The sequence below is a fragment of the Bufo bufo genome, chromosome 2 (assembly GCF_905171765.1).
Source record: "Bufo bufo chromosome 2, aBufBuf1.1, whole genome shotgun sequence".
Classification (NCBI taxonomy): Eukaryota; Metazoa; Chordata; class Amphibia; order Anura; family Bufonidae; genus Bufo; species Bufo bufo.
In genome coordinates, this window is record NC_053390.1 from 567,362,296 (window position 1) to 567,382,773 (window position 20,478).

A 20,478-nucleotide genomic window follows, 5' to 3' on the forward strand; every position below is an offset into this window, starting at 1 on the left:
AGCTGGAAGCGAGAGGAAGGAAAACAGCTTTCTTTAAGGCCCGATACATTTTATGGGATTATGTAAAGCCAGAAAGAACATTTTCTATCTTAGAAATGATTCCACACACTGGATTTCTCTTCTTAGCCAACTTTAAGCTGGGAATCTTTTATCGGGAAGTATTTTTAGTTATCTCTGATAGAGAACATCAGAATTAGTTTTGAGCGAATCGACGTCCACGAAGTTCAGGGAAAATTTGATTCGCCGTGAAGCCGAATTTCCTCGTGCTTCGTGATAGTGAATCGTTTTTTCCTGAATGGCGGTAAAAAATAAAAAAAATAATACAATACTTACCTCCTCCGTTTGAGCATGTAGAGCCAGCTGCCATCTTGATTAAAGATTTTACATAAAATATCATGCGCAGTGACGTATGATGTGACCCCGCTGGCTGACATGATGACTTCACCACAAGCCGCGCAAGATTTTGCGGTAGATCTCCAATCAAGATGACGGCGGGCGGCTCTTCGCGATCAAACGGAGGAACTAAGTATATATATATATAAAAAAAAATTGTTTACACTGTATTATTACTGTCAGATTCCAAAATCAGCCATGAATGCGGCATCTGAGGGGCTCAATGACGCAATAGCCGTTCCATCAAAGCGCCCACTACTTACAAAGAAATGCACATTCGTCACAAAGTGAATTTTTTTTGTAAAATTCGGCAAAGCAGCCGAATCTCTAATCAGAATGTAGACACATTTTCATTCAATTATGTAAACCACAAGGATCCTATAGAGGTCTGTACAAAAAAATTAAATCAAAAGGAAAATACCATTTTACCTCACTTCTGACAGGCTGCTATGGAAACAACATTGCTTTTTTCTATACGTAAGGCCCATCTATTAGCTTTGTCATCGATTAAAGTGGAACTCCAGCCTAAACTAAGGCTGGCCATATACATTATATAACTGTTGGCTAAATGCTAGTTTGGCTGATAGCTATTCCTCCTCTCCGCATACATATGCATGGTCAGCTAAGCCTGCACGTGCTCTCAATAAACAAAGAAAAGGATCGGACGTGTTGAAATCCAACTGCCTGATCCTCCTTTTCTTCAACATCTGTCATAGGGAAAGAGTTGGGACATTCAAATACACACTAGATGGTGAGGCAGTCTTATTGAAATCGGTAGGGTCAGCCAACATCTATTTACTGTGTATGGGTACCTTAGTTCATAGTAATTCTGTCATTCTTCTGATCTGAACAGTTAAGTCATTTACATATTCTGGTAAGGAATAAGTACAAGTTATACTTTATGGGATCCCTATGGTTTAACAATGGGGGAGTTGTTTTATTAGAAAAGTGAAAAATGTCATCTTCTTTAACTGTACAGTGGAAGTTGGGACTTTAAAGATGGTGCACACTCAGAAACTGAGCAGTCACCCTAGCCACTGGGTACCTGCAAATATACACAGCAGACAATTGATTGGCATTGTCGCCATTCACTGACTTTTAATCATTCAGATGCGTTGCGCTCCCAGTTTTTCGAACAGCTCCCGCACAGTTGCTATGGCACCACTGAGCCTTCGGATGAGATGAATAAAGCATACCTATGCATTTCTATTGGTGTATAGAAGAGAGTTTAGAGAATCTGGCAGCAATAATGAGGAAAAAATATATAATATCTATACCCTTTCTACATCTTGAAACACATATTGGAAGAAATTCCTCGATATAATATTACTATGGGAAAAATTACTATAATGCTTTATTGCATAACATGGCAATTTCCCAATAAATTATTTGCATCTGATCGAAAAAAATGAAAATGTAATGCTGCATAGAGTTCCGATTCCTCTGGATTACGGATGCAAACATGCTTCTACCCATAAAGAGGAGGATTGTGATAATAACCTAGAGTTAAGCCGTTATCCATTATAATCAATGCAATTAAAGACCAGCCAATTCCAGAATAGTGCAAAAGGCTATTTTCTGAGACGCCCCCACCGTATTTGTGCATAAACCAATAGTCTATATTGATGAATCCATTTCCAGTGCAAAGGATCTGCCACACTAATTAGTATGTTGACCCCCTCCTACTCCCATCAGAGCATACAATTAATACGCATAGTGAGCCCTTATAGACAGATTATGTGGTATAGTTATAGCCATCCAGCTTTTCATTAGTATTGCCTGTATGTTGGTTATACTTCAGTAAGTGCTAAAAAACCACAGACTATTTTCAATGGTTCTCCCCTTTGCAATTGGATATTGAAAAAATACCATGTTTCTCACTGTATAATCATACATGTATAAAGATCTGTATTTAACGACGTGTGTACATTAGCGATATGACGTCAAATTTCTTTCTCTTTGTGTTGTTACAATGCTTCATTGACATAGTACTTACATTATACACTATAGACATTTCAAAGCAAGCAGTAAAAAACATAAAGCAGCATAGTAACCCCATAAACATGAAATGCTCCATAAGAGGTTGGAACTAGACTGTAAAATTACTAGTTGAGCCATAGTAGTATTATTATTATTTCCTTTTATTTCACAGCCATAATTACGATATAAAGGGCCAACTACCAGAGCCTATTCACTCTTTGCATCTCATGGAGTCTGAATCACAAATGGCGTAATTAGGGTCACGTCACTCATTAAGGCAATTGTGGCTTGTCAATGTGTAGAAGAGTAGGGAATGCTATAACTTGGAATTCATTTGTTTAGGAAAACAAAAGAATTCCCAATCTAGTGGCAATTAAACCGAGAGACATATGCTCCAGAGACAGACAAGCAAAGGGTGGGATTAGTATCTCTGAATTACAGCCCTTTCTGGAGAAAACATCTATATGATATACAGCATTTTCATCCAAAAAGGTGAGTGAAAAAGCAGCACTCGCCACTTAAAAACCATCTTCTTAAAGCTGCTTTCACATTTGCGTTGTTAATTCTGGTATTGAGATCCGGCAGAGGATCTGAGGATCAGAGGATGTGTGAAATCAAAACAGAAAAAAACGGAACTGTTACTAAATACATTGAAAGTCAATGGGCGACGGATCTGGTTTTTTAGGCTCCATAAAAAACCTATCCGTCATCACTGACTTACATTGTTTTCAGTGCCGGATACATTTTATTTTATTTTTTCAGTTTTTATGACCAGACACAAAACCACAGCTTGCATCAGTTTTGAGTCTGGTCACAAAATGGAATGCTGTCGGAACGGAAGACATCCTGATGTATCCTGAATGCAGGGGCTATGGCCAATCTGCCCATGCCTGAACAGATCTCCTTCCATTCAAAATGCACGAGGACTAAACGGAAACGTTTATATCTCAGAGGATCTCAAGTGTGAAAGTAGCCTAATTCTGTCATATAAAAACACAGCTCGAGTAACAGGAGGTGGGATGCACATAAGAAGGCGAAGGCCATTTCGCTCTAACCTGAGCCTCCTCTTGGCTTATGTGATGACGATGAATGAGTACAGGTTAATTATACCTGTTCACTAACACATTACCATCAAGGTAAACATTTACCTTCTATGAATTGCACAATACAATTATTTACAAACTGATACTCATATCATTTTTATCATTGAGTCCCAAGGGACCCATAGCATTAGCCTTAATAATCATTCTGGCCTCCTTACGTAATAACAAGTGGCGAGCGAATCGAGCTTTGGATCCAAGATTCAAAGCAAGATTAAAATAAAAAGAAAAAAGTCAGTCCTGTGTCCTAACACGGACAGTTACTTGCGCTGCTGCTGGTCCCGGAGTAGTGTGGTAGGTAATTCACACTGGATATACAGATAATGAAGGTTTTGGAACCGCGCTGCTTGAGACTATGTTCCCCGGTCAACAGTGAATAGCACAGGGCACCGGCCCCTCTCCTCTTCACCCAAAGGATCCGATCTTCCACAGACCTCCTCCTCTACAGGGTTTAAGAAGATTGGCAGAATAGTGAAGCACCCTTTTGCAAGTATGTTTAAAAGGTTTTATTCTACTCACAAGAGTCGGTAGACAAAAAGCATATAACACAATAAAACCGTCACGTTCCTGCCCGACCCGGGTTTCGCTGCCTCGCTTCTTCAGAGGCGACAATGTTGTCGCCCCTGAAGAAGCGAGGCAGCGAAACCCGGGTCGGGCAGGAACGTGACGGTTTTATTGTGTTATATGCTTTTTGTCCTTTGGGTGAAGAGGAGAGGGGCCGGTGCCCTGTGCTATTCACTGTTGACCGGGGAACATAGTCTCAAGCAGAGCGGTTCCAAAAAGATTCAAAGCAGAATTGTTCCAAAACTTTGTTTTAAATCTGTACGGAGACCTGTCTCCACACAGCATTAAAATGTATGTGCTTTGCGGAGGCAAATTTGTTAAGTCAGAAGTCACACGAGACTTTGGTGAATAACATCGGGCTTTGATTCTATAGTTTTAAAAACATTTTAAAACAGGAATCTGAAGTCAACTTCAGTACCTATTGTTACTTCAGTACTGAAGACGACTTTGGATTGCTGTTTTTAAATGTTTTTAAAACCATAGAATCGAAGCCAGATGTTATTCACCGACTTAACAAATTTTGCCTCTGCTAAACACAAACAATTTAATGCTGTATGGAGGGAGATCTCTGTAGAGCATTAAAACAAAGTTTTGGATCGCATCAACTTCGGATCTTGAATCCAAAGCTCGATTCACTCACACCTAGTAATAAATCCATATGACGATCTCCTCCTGCATCCACAGGACAAACTTTCCGAATACCTGTAGAGCGTAATACGCTTGGATTGCCATTAGGTTACTCTCTATTTACCTTTTTGGATGTCTTTGAGATTTTTTATGCATTGTTGAGCACCAGCACTAGTTAATGCAAGGACCTATGTTTCTCTGTGTACCATAATGTCCCTGTATCGCTCAGTGCAGCAGTAGTGCCAATCTTCTACATATACTGTTAGTATTTATATATTTTATTGTATTATTTTATTGTATTATTGTATTAATTTCTGTATTCTGGCACACTGTATACATAAAAGGTCATGTATCAATAGTGTGGCTTTTAAGGCACACCAGTTTACTTCCAGCAACCTTGACTCTGTAGACGTTTATAAGAATGTCCTTCAACACTTCATGCCTGTGTTAGAACTTGGAATGAAGAAAACCTGTACACATGTGAAGTCTGTCAAACACATATGGCGTTATTTTGGCAGAAAATATCTGGAATACTTAGGCGATACATCTGCTGGAATATTAAAAGAAGACTATAGGGGTTATATGCCTTTGACATCACACATTGACATTTTTGAGCCGTGATTTTAATTTTAATTTTTTTTGGGGGTGATCTGAATCGAATATAATACTGTATAGTCCCTCATCTTTTTGTCCCTATGAAGATTAGGGATTATTATAAAATTTACCTTTCTCATATAAAAACATTATGGTCAATTTGATAAAAAGCCATTTAACACTCTTTGATTGTGCAGTACCCAGGGAAACTGAAAATATTGGAAAGATAAGAACTTTTAGTTGGATTTCACGCGATATCCTGTAGTATCTGTGCTTATGGGTCCAATGGAAACTAACTACTTCAAATGAATCCAGCTTGCCTGGACACCTACCTATGGACATGCTATACACTTTTGCCTACAATGAAGATCTCCAATTCCCTTATTATCATGCATTCAGCCAAATATAATTCTATATTTTGGTGATGCTATATTGGTAGTTACCAAACCTGTCTAGTGGAGACCTACTGGCCATGGAGGAGTAGATGGGTGGATCCACTAGTAATAATCTCAGCTTTTTCGAGCAGTTTAAGGAATGGTACTGCTTGGTTTACTGATGGATGAATACATTATTAAGTGAATTCAGGAAATAAACACAGATGTCATAGAGATGGGAGGTAGAAATTACTTAATAACTTAATAACTTAATAAGTTCTCTTTACTGCAAACTGACCTGGTCTCGGGTCCTGTTGGCCGGGTCTAGATAACTCTGTAATAAAACACAGACGTACATCATTAATTCACAGGATTATGGCCTTTGTGTATGAAAATATGCTCATCAATCACAGTAACTTGAATCAGACAAATATATGCATGCAAAAAAACATATTATTTAAATCTGTCATTGAAAAACTCATTTCATCATCTTCACCATTCTCTTCAATATAATGTTTATGACCTCTCAGGTCACTGCCTCCCTAAAAATCTGCACACTCATCTCATGCTGCTTTGAACATTCTGATTGATCTGATTGACTACAAGTATTTCTGTTCAGTTTGATTAAAAATCACGAACAAATATTCTAACAATAATTAAAAGTACCAATACAATAAGCCTGTGTGAGGGCCTAGAGATATTGGATTGTTCAAGGTGATGCTAATACTTGCCTAGTATAATGAGAAATAACATACCTTATTTATATATATATAGTATTCACCCCCCTTGAATTTTTTCGTATTTTGGTGCCTCACAACCTAGAATTAACATGGATTGTTTATAGAACAAACCCACAACTTTGAACAAAATAATAGAAAAGGTTAATGTGCATAAATATTCACCCCACTAAAGTCAATACTTTGTAGAGCCGCGTTTTGCGGCAATCACAGCTCCAAGTCGCTTTGGATACATCTCAAATCACGCACAGAATGGTACAGGTTTTGCTCAAGAATATCCCTGTATTTAGCACCATCCATCTTTCCCTCAACTCTGACCAATTTCCCAGTCCCAGCTGCTGGAAAACATGCCCACAACATGATGCTGCCACCACCATGTTTCACTGTGGGGATGGTGTTCTTTGGGTGATGGGATGTGTTAGGTTTGCGCCAGACATAGCGTTTTCTTTGATGGCCGAAAAGTAAAATTTTTGTCTCATCAGACCAGAGCCCCTTCCTCCATACATTTTGGGAGTCTCCCACATGCCGTTTCGCAAACTCGCAACATGCCTTTTTGTTTTTAGCTGAAAGTAATGGCTTTCTTGTGGCCACTCTGCCATAAAACCCAACTCTATAGAGCGTACGGCTTATTGTCGTCCCATATACAGATACTCCAGCCTCTGCTGTGGAACTTTGCAGATCCTCCATGGCTACCTTAGGTCTTTGTGCTGCCTCTCTGATAAATGCCCTCATTGCCCATTCCGTGAGTTTTGGTGGGCGGCTGTCTCTTTGCAGGTTTGCTGTTGTGCCATGTTCTTTCCATTTGGTTATGATAGATATTGGTATGGTGTTTCTGGGGATCATCAAAGATTTGGATATTTTTTTTATAACCTAACCCTAACTTGTACATTGTACTTCTCAACAACATTGTCCCTCACTTGTTTGGAGAGTTCCTTGGTCTTCATGACAGTGTTTGGTTAGTGATGCCTCTTGCTTAGGTGTTGCAGCCTCTGGGGTCTTTCAAAAAAGGTGTGTATATGTAATGACAGATTATGTGACACTTAGATTACACACAGGTGGACATCATTTCACTAATTATGTGACTTCTGAAGGTAATTGGTTGCACCAGAGCTTTTTATGGGCTTCATAACAAAGAGGGTGAATACATGCCATATTTCTGTTTTCTAATTCTAAACAATAGTTTTATTTCTATATTTTTCTCATTTCACTTCACCAACTTAGACTATTGTGTTCTGATCCATCACATAAAATTCAGATTAACAAAACATTGAACTTAAGGCTGTAATGTACCAAATTACGAAAAAAGTCAAGGGGGTGAATACTTTTGCTAGGCACTGTATATAGATATTTATTATTATAATTTTTTTTTTGCATGAGAGCATTGTATAGCATGTAACATAATGAAGATGTTCTGAATGCAACTGCAATGCAAGGTCTTCAATGATGGCTATAAAGCTGACTAATTTATTGAAAATGCTAAGAACGTGCACTACTCACCCTATTCCAGAACACAAAGTAACATGAGAAGAGCTGGTTTTGTCCACCCACACATCACTGTACATTTCCTATTATTTTCTTTAAACATTTCCACAATATCGCCATATAATAAAGTACCAGAAGATACGCACAGTACATTTCATTCCCATTTGGGTTAAAGTACTTGGTGAGCATATTCTGAGTAACCCATTCACATTTACTTGTGTGTAATGAGCCGGTGCTGGTTATTCCATTGTATAGTGTTGGTTAAATGAAATCACTAATGAACCTTTTTAAAGTGTCATTCATCAGATGCTTTCCAGAGACAAAAATGCAGAAAGTCGAACTGAATAGAAATACACGTAACCAACAAATGCTTTGGAGTTGATTTTCATGAGGGAGTGATGATAAGTTAGATTTTAGAAATTTCTGTCTTGGAGGCCTTTAATTGCATTAAAACACTAGGGGGCTGACAATTGGCATCAAAGTTATAAAGGAAACACTTCATTCTTTTGTAAACTTTAGTGGAGTATAATTTTACAAAGGTAGAACAACTGCAAACCTCATATCCTACTACAAAGGCATTCTCATTTGTGCAGTGAGATCATGCTGAGGACAAACTGCTTGAGAATTTGCACGGTAGGTCTTGTCATGATAAATAAATCACTTCCAACTTAAGGCTCTATTAGCAGCGTTTTTTGTCTGGCCGAATCCTGGCAGTAATGCCGGAAACAGGCCGGATCCCCACCAAGTCCCATTATACAATTATAGTCAATGGTCTCCGGCAGGTTCAGGTAGTATCTGGCAATGGCAGATACAATGTCTTCTGGCAGGCTGTTCCTCTGCCAGAACAGCATTCTGGAAAATGTACCACTAGTGTGAAACTAGCCTTAAACGTCTGAATGTTCGGGCAGTATGAGCACCCATGAATGACGAGCACTTGCTTGTTCATTGGCTGATCGATTATACGGGCCAATTCCTATGAATGCTTATTCCCTATAATTGGCCCCAAAACTGAGCAGTGTAATAGGGCCCTTAGTGGTAAAATTTACTTTACGCTTGTTTCACACTGCCGTTAATAGTTGCGGCAAGCTGGTCCAGCAGGGAACAGCGTACCGGAGCCCACTGCTGGAACTACTAACAGGCAGTATGAAAGAGGCATTACATTAAATTGTATGGGTCCTGGAAAGAATCAATAGTAAATAGCAATATTCCTTAGGCTGCCTTCACTGACTCATTTTTTATTTTTTTTGTAATAAGTTTTAGGCATCTTTCAAACCATTTCTTACAAGAGTTTTTGGCAGCTTTGTTTTATTTTGCCATATTTGTAAGGTTTCCGGGTGTATTACAAGTTCTATAGTAAAGCCTACTGACAAAATGGCAGAAAAAAATACCATACCCGGAGCTGTACTTTGAAAAACACCACAAAATCCAAAAATGGCATAAACTATTGAAAGACTATTCATTAACCGGCCATAGACTTTGAGCCAACATCTAAAAATAGCTTTTAAAAAAAAGCTAAGACTCCAGATACTACAAAACCATGTATCAGGGGTAAGTATAAGTCTTCACCCCTCCAATACCTTGCAATTTTCTGTTTTATTTTTTTTTTAATTATTGCCTTCAGGAAGTCTAAACTTTTTTTTTTTTTTACGCAGCCGTATGAGCGATAGTTTTTTTGCAGTATAAGTTGTACTTTCTAATGACAACATTTAATATTACACAAAATGTAGTGGGAAGCAGGAAAAAAAATAATCCAAAAGTGGTGAAATTGGAAAAAAAAAGCTATTCTGACAGTTTTATGGGTTTCGTTTCTACAGCATTTCCAATGTGTTAAAACTGATCTGCTATCTTTTCTCTGGGTCAGTATGATTACTACATTTATATAGTTTTTCTTGTGTATTAATATATATATATATATAAAAAATAAAAAAATATATATTTTTGCTGATTTTTACAGTTTTTTTTTACCTTTTTCTAACATATATTTTCCTCCAGGCCTGGAAGGGATAACATTTAACAGAATTTTTAAATATACTTACTTTTGCATTTATTTAGATGTTTAGGATCATATTAAAAGGGTTTTCTGGATCATTGATATCTGATTGGTGGAGGTCCAACACCTTGCTTTACCAACATCAGCTGTTTTTGACAGCCACCAGCACCAGAAACGATATAGTGGATGGAGCCATAAGCACAAGGTTCCATCCACTATGTAGTGGCTGTGCCGGGATAATGCAGCTCAGTTCCCATTCAAATGAGAGGGAGCTGGATTGCAGTATGCCAGTATCACAAACTTCATGGTGGACAGATTCATCTGTCCATTGCATAGTTTCGAGGCCCAGCAGCTGCCAAAAACTGGGTGTGGGGTGTCAGACCTACCGATCTGATAATGAAGACCTATCTAGAGGAAACAGAATTATTATAGGGGTTATATTATCACGGCATTCACTTACACTGAACTGCACCCAGCAACCAGCCGATCACTACATGTTTGGCTTCAGATTCAGATGTAAGATCTAAACACCTACTGCTTCTAACAGTACGCACATGCCTGGTTGTAACTTTCCCATACACAGTACAATTAGATGCTGCATAAATTCAGGCTGCCCTTACTATGCTGAGTGACCTGATCTTAAAGAGAAAACTGTGTTAAGGCTAGATTTACTTTTCCATTCGGTAAATCTGGTAATATGTTCCATGCATTTATGCTAGAAACCCACCAGATATCATTATATAGAATGGGGCTGATAGTACACTGGCGTTTTGGCTTTCCGTTTGTGAGATCGTTCAGGGCTCTCACAAGCGGTCCAAAACGGATCAGTTTTGCCCTAATGCATTCTGAATGGAAAAGGATCCGCTCAGAATGCATCAGTTTGCCTCCGTTCAGTCTCCATTTCGCTTAGGAGACGGACACCAAAACGTTGCTTGCAGTGTTTTGGTGTCTGTTTGACGAAACTGAGCCAAACGGATCCGTCCTGGCACACAATGTAAGTCAACGGAGACGGATCCGTTTTCACTAACACAATCTGGCCCAATAGAAAACGGATCCGTCCTGGCACACAATGTAAGTCAACGGGGACGGATTCGTTTTCACTGACACAATCTGGCCCAATAGAAAACGGATCCGTCCTCCATTGACTTTCAATGGTGTTCAAGGCGGATCCGTCTTGGCTATGTTAAAGATAATACAAACGGATCCGTTCTGAACGGATGCAGACGGTCAAATTATCTGAACGGATCCGTCCATGATGGATCCGCACAAAACGCGAGTGTGAAAGTAGCCTAACTCTGGTAGTCTGTTCCTCTGCTGTAACAGACTACCTGATTTACCAGAGATGTGAACGAAGCCTAACTCATGTGCATGTATAAACAAGCATCTTGGGAATAACTGTGATTTTAATAGAATTAAGGCACAGCTATACCTTGCAGATGAACGTTTCTTTCCAACAATTGCCTGCTCACCAGTGGTGGTAAAGAGCTGCACTTACAAGCATCAATCCCCTCCACTGTATGAGGATGCCCAGAAATGATGATTGAGGTGTCTCCATAAAGATCATTTCACCTGAAGGTCATTTTGCTTGTTCCTCAGGTGATCTGAAGCACCTTTATACGGGCAGATTATCGAGAATGAGCGTTTGTAGCCAACAATTGGCACCTGAAGGGGTTAATTGTGCTATCATATCCCCCTGTAAGAGATCAGGGCTGCCAGGCAGCAGGGGGCAGACCCCCCCCCTCCCCCCTCCCCAGTTTGAATATCATTGGTGGCCAGTGCGGCCCCCCCCCCTTCCTCCCTCTATTGTAATAATTCCTTGGTGGCACAGTGTGCGCCCCCCCCCTTCCTCCCTCTATTGTAATCGTTGGTGGCACAGTGTGCGCCCCCCATTGGCCCCCCCTCCCTCTATAGCATTAACAACATTGGTGGCCAGTGTGCGGCCTCCCATCTCCCCCCCCCCCCCCATCATTGGTGGCAGCGGGTTACTAGCAATAGTACAATAGTAAAAGATTCATACTTACCTGGGAGCTGCGATGTCTGCTTCCGGCCGGGAGCTCCTCCTACTGGTAAATGACAGTTCATTTAGCAATGACACTTACCAGTAGGTGGAGCTCCAGGCCGGACACGAACATCGCAGCAGCCGGTAAGTATGAATCTTCTACTATTGTACTATTGCTAAGTAACCATGGCAACCAGGTCTGTAGTAGCGTCCTGGTTGCCATGGTTACCGATCGGAGCCCCAGCGATTAAACTGGGACTCCGATCGGAACTCCGCTGCCACCAATGATGGGGGGGGGGAGATGGGAGGCCGCACACTGGCCACCAATGTTGTTAATGCTATAGAGGGAGGGGGGGGCGATGGGGGGCGCACACTGTGCCACCAACGAATTATTACAATAGAGGGAGGGAGGGGGGGCGCACACTGTGCCACCAACGAATTATTACAATAGAGGGAGGGGGGGGGCGCACTGGCCACCAACCTATTATTACAATAGAGGGGGGGGGCCGCACTGGCCACCAATGATATTCAAACTGGGGAGGGGAGGGAGGGTCTGCCCCCTGCTGCCTGGCAGCCCTGATCTCTTACAGGGGGCCGTGATCAGCACAATTAACCCCTTCAGGTGCCGCACCTGAAGGGGTTAATTGTGCTGATCACGGCCCCCTGTAAGAGATCGGGTGCTGCCAGGCAGCAGGGGGCAGTCTTGTACACAGTTTGTAGTGTATTCTAACTAGAAGCGTCCCCATCACCATGGGAACGCATCTGTGTTAGAATATACTATCGGTTCTGAGTTTTCACGAAGTGAAAACTCAGCTTTGAAAAAGCTTTTATACAGACGGATCTTCGGATCCATCTGTATAAAAACTAACCTACGGCCATGGATCACGGACACGGATGCCAATCTCGTGTGCATCCGTGTTCTTTCACGGACCCATTGACTTGAATGGGTCCGTGAACCGTTGGCCGTGAAAAAAATAGGACAGGTCTTATTTTTTTCACGGTCAGGAAACACGGATCACGGATGCGGCTGCAAAACGGTGCATTTTCCGATTTTTCCACGGACCCATTGAAAGTCAATGGGTCCGCGAAAAAAAAAACGGAAAACGGCACAACGGCCACGGGTGCACACAACGGTCGTGTGCAGGAGGCCTAAGGGTGAAATTAGCTAACGCGTTTAGTTGTTCCTATGGGAGATGAGGACTTGTATCCCTACTCTAGAAATATTGATCGACTTGGACAGTGGCTGTACTTTTTTGTGACAGAGAAGTAAATGATTTAGTGATTAATTCGTGGAAAACGTAGCCTAGCGTTTTGCAATTGTTTGCAATGTGAATGATGCCACTTTTGACCTTGTCAAATTAGTAGAAGCCTTAAACTGTATGGAGGCAGCTGCCTGCTAAATATTGATGAGTGCTGCCTGGGAGAGAAGAACAACCAAAGCTATAGACAAAGACAGTAAATTCAGAACACATATAGAAATGTCAGTGAATGCAGAGGTAGTCTGGTAGACACAAGTCCACACCACCTCTGCATTACAGTTTTATAATATGAATGAATGTTGCAGTTTACAATGATTAATGTATACCATACCGCGTCTCTATTTTTTGGTATACACGGATTGTTCCTATCCTTGCATAGATTTCTCAACTGCATACATTTCTGCAGCATGAGGCGGCCACTAGGGGGAGCAAATAGAATATAGATTTCTATAAGCTCATGGACAGATTTAGTTGTCTGCTGACAGATTCCAATTTATAATTCCCTTTGAAAAACACTGCAGATTCCTATGAGGTTGCTTCATTAAGATGAACTATTGCCATAGACATAGATTTAGATTGGACAATAGCACTGCAAGTAATTACAACCACATGCATATAAAGCACTAGATACAGTGGGGAAGAGAAAAAAACTTTCAGAACGTCTAATTACTCATTCATTTCACAACACTAATGACAAGCAAAAAGAATCCATCATAAGAAGGCACAATTTCAACTTACTAGGGGAGATTTATCAAAACTGGTACCAAGGAACTGGCTTATCGATTGGCCATAACAACCAATTAGATTGATATTTTCATTTTCCATAGAAGCTCTGAAAAATGAAATGTAGAATATCATTGGTTGCGTTGGGCAAATAAGCCAGTTTTCTTTGCACCAGTGTTGATACGCCCCCCTCCCCCCCGTTTGATCTGCTGGTTATTCATTTACATGAAGCATTTAACCCATTAATGGCTCCTAATCTATAAAAAGCTTTGCTTAATTGGCCCAGCGATTTTGCAAAAATCTTGTGCTAAACAGCTCCAACACTTGCCGAACGAGTCTCCATATTCATGAGCTCCTGAATTTCCTGAATGCTCATGAATTTGGGGACTCATTGGCATGCGCTAGGACTGTTAGAACCTAGCAGCATAAAACTGATGACAGATTCCCTTTGAAAGCATCCATGCACATATTGGCAAATTCCACCAAACCCATTCATTTTGGCCGACCTCACCTTTTATGTTATACACTTGAAGGTTTGAGATTTTTCGATGATGTTGGGAGGAAGTAGGATTGGGAATGTGAACCACCGGAAGTATCTGGACTTGGAATATTCCACCCTCGCTCGATTGAGAACACATGCCTCCTCACTCAAACTAAGTGTGCATGTATATGTGAAGTTGGGAAGAATAGCTGTTGTCCCAAAACTAGTGAAGACGTGTGGGCATCTTAAGTGTGAGGGTAAATAAGAGTTTTTCAATGGAATGTCATAAAATGGGAGGAGATACATTTTACTAAATTTTCAAATTTATTTAACAAAGCAAATTTAAAGAGAACTTATACCTTAAAAGGAGTCTGTCACATAAATGTCACTAATATAATTTCCAGCAATGGCCATCAGGATATTGTAAAAGCATCCCAACCATACCAGTGTGTCATCCTTATGTCCAGGAAAAGCACTTTTATTCCTATAAAAAATGCCTCCCAAGTGCCCAGCTGGGTGGGTTTTCAAAGTGCCCAAGTGTGGCGCCCTTCCCCACAGTCTGCTCTTCCTCTAAACTCCCAAATCTTCCTCCTGTCTCCCCTGACATCACAGCAAAGCAGGGGAGGAAGCCTTGGCAGGTTAGGAGAGGAACACACGGTGGGTGAGGGTGGCGGACAAGGGCACTTTGACAAGGAAATTCCACCCAGCTGGATTGTGGTACGGTTATAATGACGCTTGAGTGAATCGAGCTACTGATCATAGATCCGAAGTTAATTCGTTCGAACACTTAATTTTAATTCTATCAGCAGCCCTGTTTCCTTACAGCATTAAAATGTATTGCCTACTTGTAGGCAAACTTTGTTTCACTGGAAGCTGCGTGAGACTTTGGTGAATTAATTTGTTTTCAGTTCTGCATCTTTAAAAAATAAATAAATTAGGAATCCGAAGTCGGGAGTGGTACCAAACCTGACGTCTGATTCCTAATTTAAAATGTTTTTAAAGATGCAGAACTGAATACCAAATTAGTTCACCAAAGTCTCACGCAACTTCGGGTGAAACGACGTTTGCCTATATGTAGGCAATACATTATAATGCTGTACAGAGACAGCATTAAAATGGAAGTGTTTGACCAATTCGACTTTGGATCAATAATCCAAAGCTTGATTAGCTCAACACTTGTTCTAATGCTTTTACAACGTCCTAATAGCCATTGCTGGTAGTTGTATTAGTAATGTTTACGTGACGGTCTCCCTTTAAAAAATAACTTTCCTATTCTTTCTTATAATGAAACAGCCAAAGCTCAGTTTTCTCTGTCATAAACATTACAGCGGTTAGTTTCCCATTATGTAATATACTGTAGCAAGGCAATTTGTAGTGGGAAATAATTTGAAATATCCTTCCACTGCATATCCACTTTGTTGTAACATATTTCAGCATTTACAGATATTACACAAATATTTGTAGTGGGATTTTTTCCAAACTTTCACTGGTGAATATTAGCCAGAAAGTCATTTTAAATTCTCTATTAGGAAATTTTGAGTTAATAGGCAGATTCCTGACTCCTGACTTGGTAACCTGCATTAATTAGCTAGAATGAAAAGTGGCTACAAAAAGTATCTGTCCAGCACCATAGCCACTAGGTAATTAGTTTTCCCTCAGGTGGAAGTGCACATGAATTCGACACTTGCTGTAAAATCCATGATTATAGCTGATTGCTGGAGGAGGGCATCAGTGGGTTTGTCTATGATCAATTTATTTCTTGAGAAGACCACTTTTAATGAATTTCTTTTAATGGCCAGCTTTCATGGAGCTTTCATTATGTAACTATGTTGTCTTATTAAGAATTCTGCTCATCGTACTATATTAAAGGGCATCTTTTATCAGATTTGTACCTATGATACTGGCTGACCTGTTTCTTGTGTTTTTGACAGCTGAAGGCATCTGTGTTAGTCCCATCTTCATATGTGCCCACATTGCTGAGAAAGAATATGTTTTATTTTATGCAAATGAGCCTCTAGGAGCAACGGGGGCATTGCCACAACACATGGAGGCTCAGCTCTCTCTGCAACTGCCTCGACCTCTGCACTTTGATTGACAGGGCCAAGCATTGAAAACGTGATCACTCCTGGCCCTGTCAATCAAAGTGGAAAAGGGAGCGTCAGTTGCAGAGAGAGCAGAGCTTCTTGGTGTAATGGCAACACTCCCGTTGCTCCTAGAGGCTCATTTGCACATATTGCAACACATTTTTCTCAGCAATGCAGGTATATATGAAGGTGAGACCAACACAAATGTCTTCAGCTGCCAAGTGCACACAGAACAGGTCAGCCAGTTTCATAGGTACAAAACTGCTGACAGATGCCCTTTAAAGTATAACTCCCCTTGAAAGCTAGCTTTCAGAATATCTTATGGTAGTTGTAGGGGTGATATGGGTCTACAATGGGCTACATATTTCTAGCACGCTAACTACAACTTCAGCAGTCGATTACAAGATCCTGAATACCAAACAAAGTATCTCTGTGAGTTTTTCTTGGTATCAAAGATAACGTTTAGATAAACACTAATAGCTAAGTTATACAGTGAGGAACAGAAGTATTTTAACACCCTGCAATTTTCCAAGTTCTCCCACTTAGAAATCATGGAGGGGTCTGAAATTCACATTGTAGGTGCATTCCCACTCTGAGAGACAGAATAAAAAAAAAAAACAGGAAATCACATTGTATGATTTTTAAAGAATTTATTTGTCTTGCACTGCTGAACATAAGTATTTGAACACCTGAGAAACAGCAAGAATTCTGGCTCTCAAAGACCTGTTACTGTGCCTTTAAAGATTCCACCTCTACTCTACTCATTAATCTAACTTAGTAAAACCTGTCTGAGCTTTTTAAAGACACCTGTCCAACCCACAGTCAGTCAGACACCAACTACTACCATGGGCAAGACCAAAGAGATGTCAAAAGATACCAGAGACAAAATTGTGGCCCTCCACAAGGCTGGAAAGGGCTACGGGGCAATTGCCAAGCAGCTTCGTGAAAATAGATCAACTGTTGGAGCAATTGTTAGAAAATGGAAGAGGCTAAAGACGACTGTCAGTCTCCCTCGGACTGGGGCTCCATGCAAGATCTCACCTCGTGGGGTATCACCGATGATAAGAAAGGTGAGGAATCAGCCCAGAACTACAAGGGAGGAGCTGGTCAATGAGATGAAGAGAGCTGGGACCACAGTTTCAAAGGTCACTGTCGGTAGAACAGTACACCGTCATGGTTTCAAATCATGCATTGCAGGGAAGGTTCCTCTGCTCAAGTCATCACATATCCAGGCCCGTCTGAAGTTTGCCAATGATCATCTGGATGATCCAGAGGAGGCATGGGAGAACGTCATATGGTCAGATGAGACCAAAGTAGAACTTTTTGGTCTAAACTTCACTTGTCATGTTTGGAGGAAAAAGACAGATGAGTTGGATCTCAAGAACACCATCCCTACTGTGAAGCATGGGGGTGATAACATGCTTTGGGGTGCTTTTCTGCGGGGACCGGAAGACTGCACTGTATTAAGGAGAGAATGAATGGGGCCATTTATTGTGAGATTTTGAGCAACAACCTCCTTCCCTCAGTCAGAGCATTGAAGATGGGTTATGGCTGGGTCTTCCAACATGACAATGACCCGAAGCACACAGCCAGGATAACCAAGGAGTGGCTCCATAAGAGCATATAAAGGTTCTGGAGTGGCCTAGCCAGTCTCCAGACATAAATCCAATAGAACATCTTTGGAGGTTGTTGAATTTCAGACCCCTCCATGATTTCTAAGTGGGAGAATTTGCTAAATCTCAGGGTGTTCAAATACTTTTGTTTCTCACTGTATATTCTATAAAACTCCCCAAAACAACGACTATATGTACAGAAAACCCCAGTTGGGGCAAAAAGGGAGGTAAAACGTAACTTTTAATACTATTCAATAAAATGCATAATTGCACCAACTGCTGATTGAAACATAACGCACATAAATGGTAGTATATTGAGTCCTGAGGCCCATCAATAGATATATAGAAAATATCATATGAGAATTGGAATGTTCTTACCAATATCAGAAGCACTTCATACGGGACCAACCAGGCAACCATTCATTCTTGAAATGTCTCATATATATTCAAATGGCTGTAGGTTCTTAAATTAACACAAGTATATTCGGATGGCTGTGAGTGCTCGTGTACAGATTTGTCAGCAGGAACAACTGGCCCTAGAGATCCCTAAGTAGAGGAAGGGGACTAGGCCAACCCTACCTATCTATACAGAGCACTCGCCCCGAAAAGGGTGACCCCGTCCGGATACCTGACCCTGACCCGGGTAGAATCCCTAGTAAACCCAATTAGATAGTTCCCGACATGTCACGTGTTATTTGATAATTCATCAGGGGAAATTTTCCAAAAGGATTTGTGACAAAAAGTAAATCCTTACAGCCAGTGGACCACAGGGATAAATGAAGGGATAAAGGTTTCCCTTGTTACTGGTGCGCCCATCAATAGAGCTGGGCTGCCACCAAATTCAGATGGCTCCCACAGTGAGTAAGGGATGCCTCAAGTTTGTGCTCCCTTCAATCGTCAGTTGATGCAATTATCCATTTTATTGAATAGTATTAAAAGTTACGTTTTACCTCCCTTTTTGCCCCAGCTGGGGTTTTCGATACATATAAAAGGGAACGTTTGCCAAACTTATTATTATATTAGGGAATTACTATTCAAGTAATGCCTTCGCTTATTCTGCTAAAGAAGCTCCAAATTAGATCTCCGATTGAACCCTGTTCATAAGCAAACACAGACATGCTCAATTATGTGCCTGCATAAATATGGCAATACCGTTTGCACTAAAGAAAGAATTTGCCTTTTTATTACTTTATTTCTTTTTAAGAGGAAGGGCAAATAACTCACATTACACCGTGATCGAAAGAAAACAGTTTCTCCTTTACAAACAGCTTATAAAATTAAACACAGCCTCAACGTAAGCATTTCGATCTTTAAAAAGGGCAGAAATGGACTACAGAGGGCTGATTTACAGCAGAAAAATGCCATAAACATAGCTTTATGCAGTATTTGTACATTAAATTCAATTTGGCCACATAAATATTTTCTTTCCCTACATATTTGTATATTTACAAGGTCTCGTAATACTGTGCGGTGGCTTTGAAAACTGAAGCAGTCACCACATCTGGGAATCATTAGGGCACCTTGAGACCCTGTCAGCTACTTTTTCCCCTTTTAATTATCCTGCTCTGCTATCTCTTCTTATAGTGACTGCTTCTTTTCCCAAAGAAATCCTATCAGCACACAGCGTAGCTTAAGGCTGTAATGGATCTGCCAATTTTTCGGCAGATGATCGCTAACGAGTGTTCATATAATACTGCCAATGATTGCCTGATGAACAAGCAAATGCTCGTTCATTGGGCAATTGTGATTTTTAAGCACTCTTAAAAATCTTTGTTTGCCACGGACAAATCGTGTAGTCTTATTACGATCTGCCACCAGCAAACCACTAAACAGCATGGTGACGAGCGATGGCATAACGATCACTCCTCCCCATGCTGTGGAGGAGATCTTTGCATGAAATAGCTTTGGTCTCCTTTACTAGTGAGCAGGGGATTGCTCGGAGGGAACAATTCCCTCCTGACAATCGCTTACTCAATCGGCCTGTGTAATACAGTCTTTAGGCAGGATGCTGGATTTACTTAAAGAGACCAGCCCTGTATGGAGACTTACTGGAAGTGTTCCTGGGTATAAAGACTTATTAGCAAATCTTTTGGGGGAAAAAAAACATAACCAAAGAGGTATCTCCAGAAAGAGAGAACTATGTCGCTAGCGCCATCTTTTGGCAATGGCTCAGTATTTCCCCTTGTCATGTTCCAAGGCTTGTTAAAAAGTCTGACTTTGACTCAAATAGAGCTGCTCCCAATAGGTGGTGCTAGCAAGATGGTTCTCTTTTCCTGGAGATACCTCTTAGCACACAACACAAAAAAGGAAAAACTATCACACCAAGTCTAGCAATATATATGATAGAGTAATGAGATCACTATGCAATATAAGACAGGAAATATTAGCTACAATTCTGATTCATTTTATGAATTTGAAAGGCACTTTGCCACCTACATTTAGACAACTCTGCAGTAGTGTGGGGTAGATCAGTAATAA

General features: G+C 40.6%; 1 protein-coding gene across 2 annotated transcripts in view; it reads right to left on the reverse strand.

Annotated features, from left to right (window-relative positions):
* UNC5C (unc-5 netrin receptor C) overlaps nt 1-20,478 on the reverse strand; it is a 386,735-nt gene that overhangs the window by 304,598 nt on the left and 61,659 nt on the right. For both annotated transcript variants that reach the window (XM_040418177.1, XM_040418176.1), the window contains exon 2: nt 5,931-5,966. In XM_040418177.1, the coding sequence (XP_040274111.1) occupies nt 5,931-5,966 (36 nt within the window). The remainder of the gene's footprint in view (nt 1-5,930; nt 5,967-20,478) is intronic.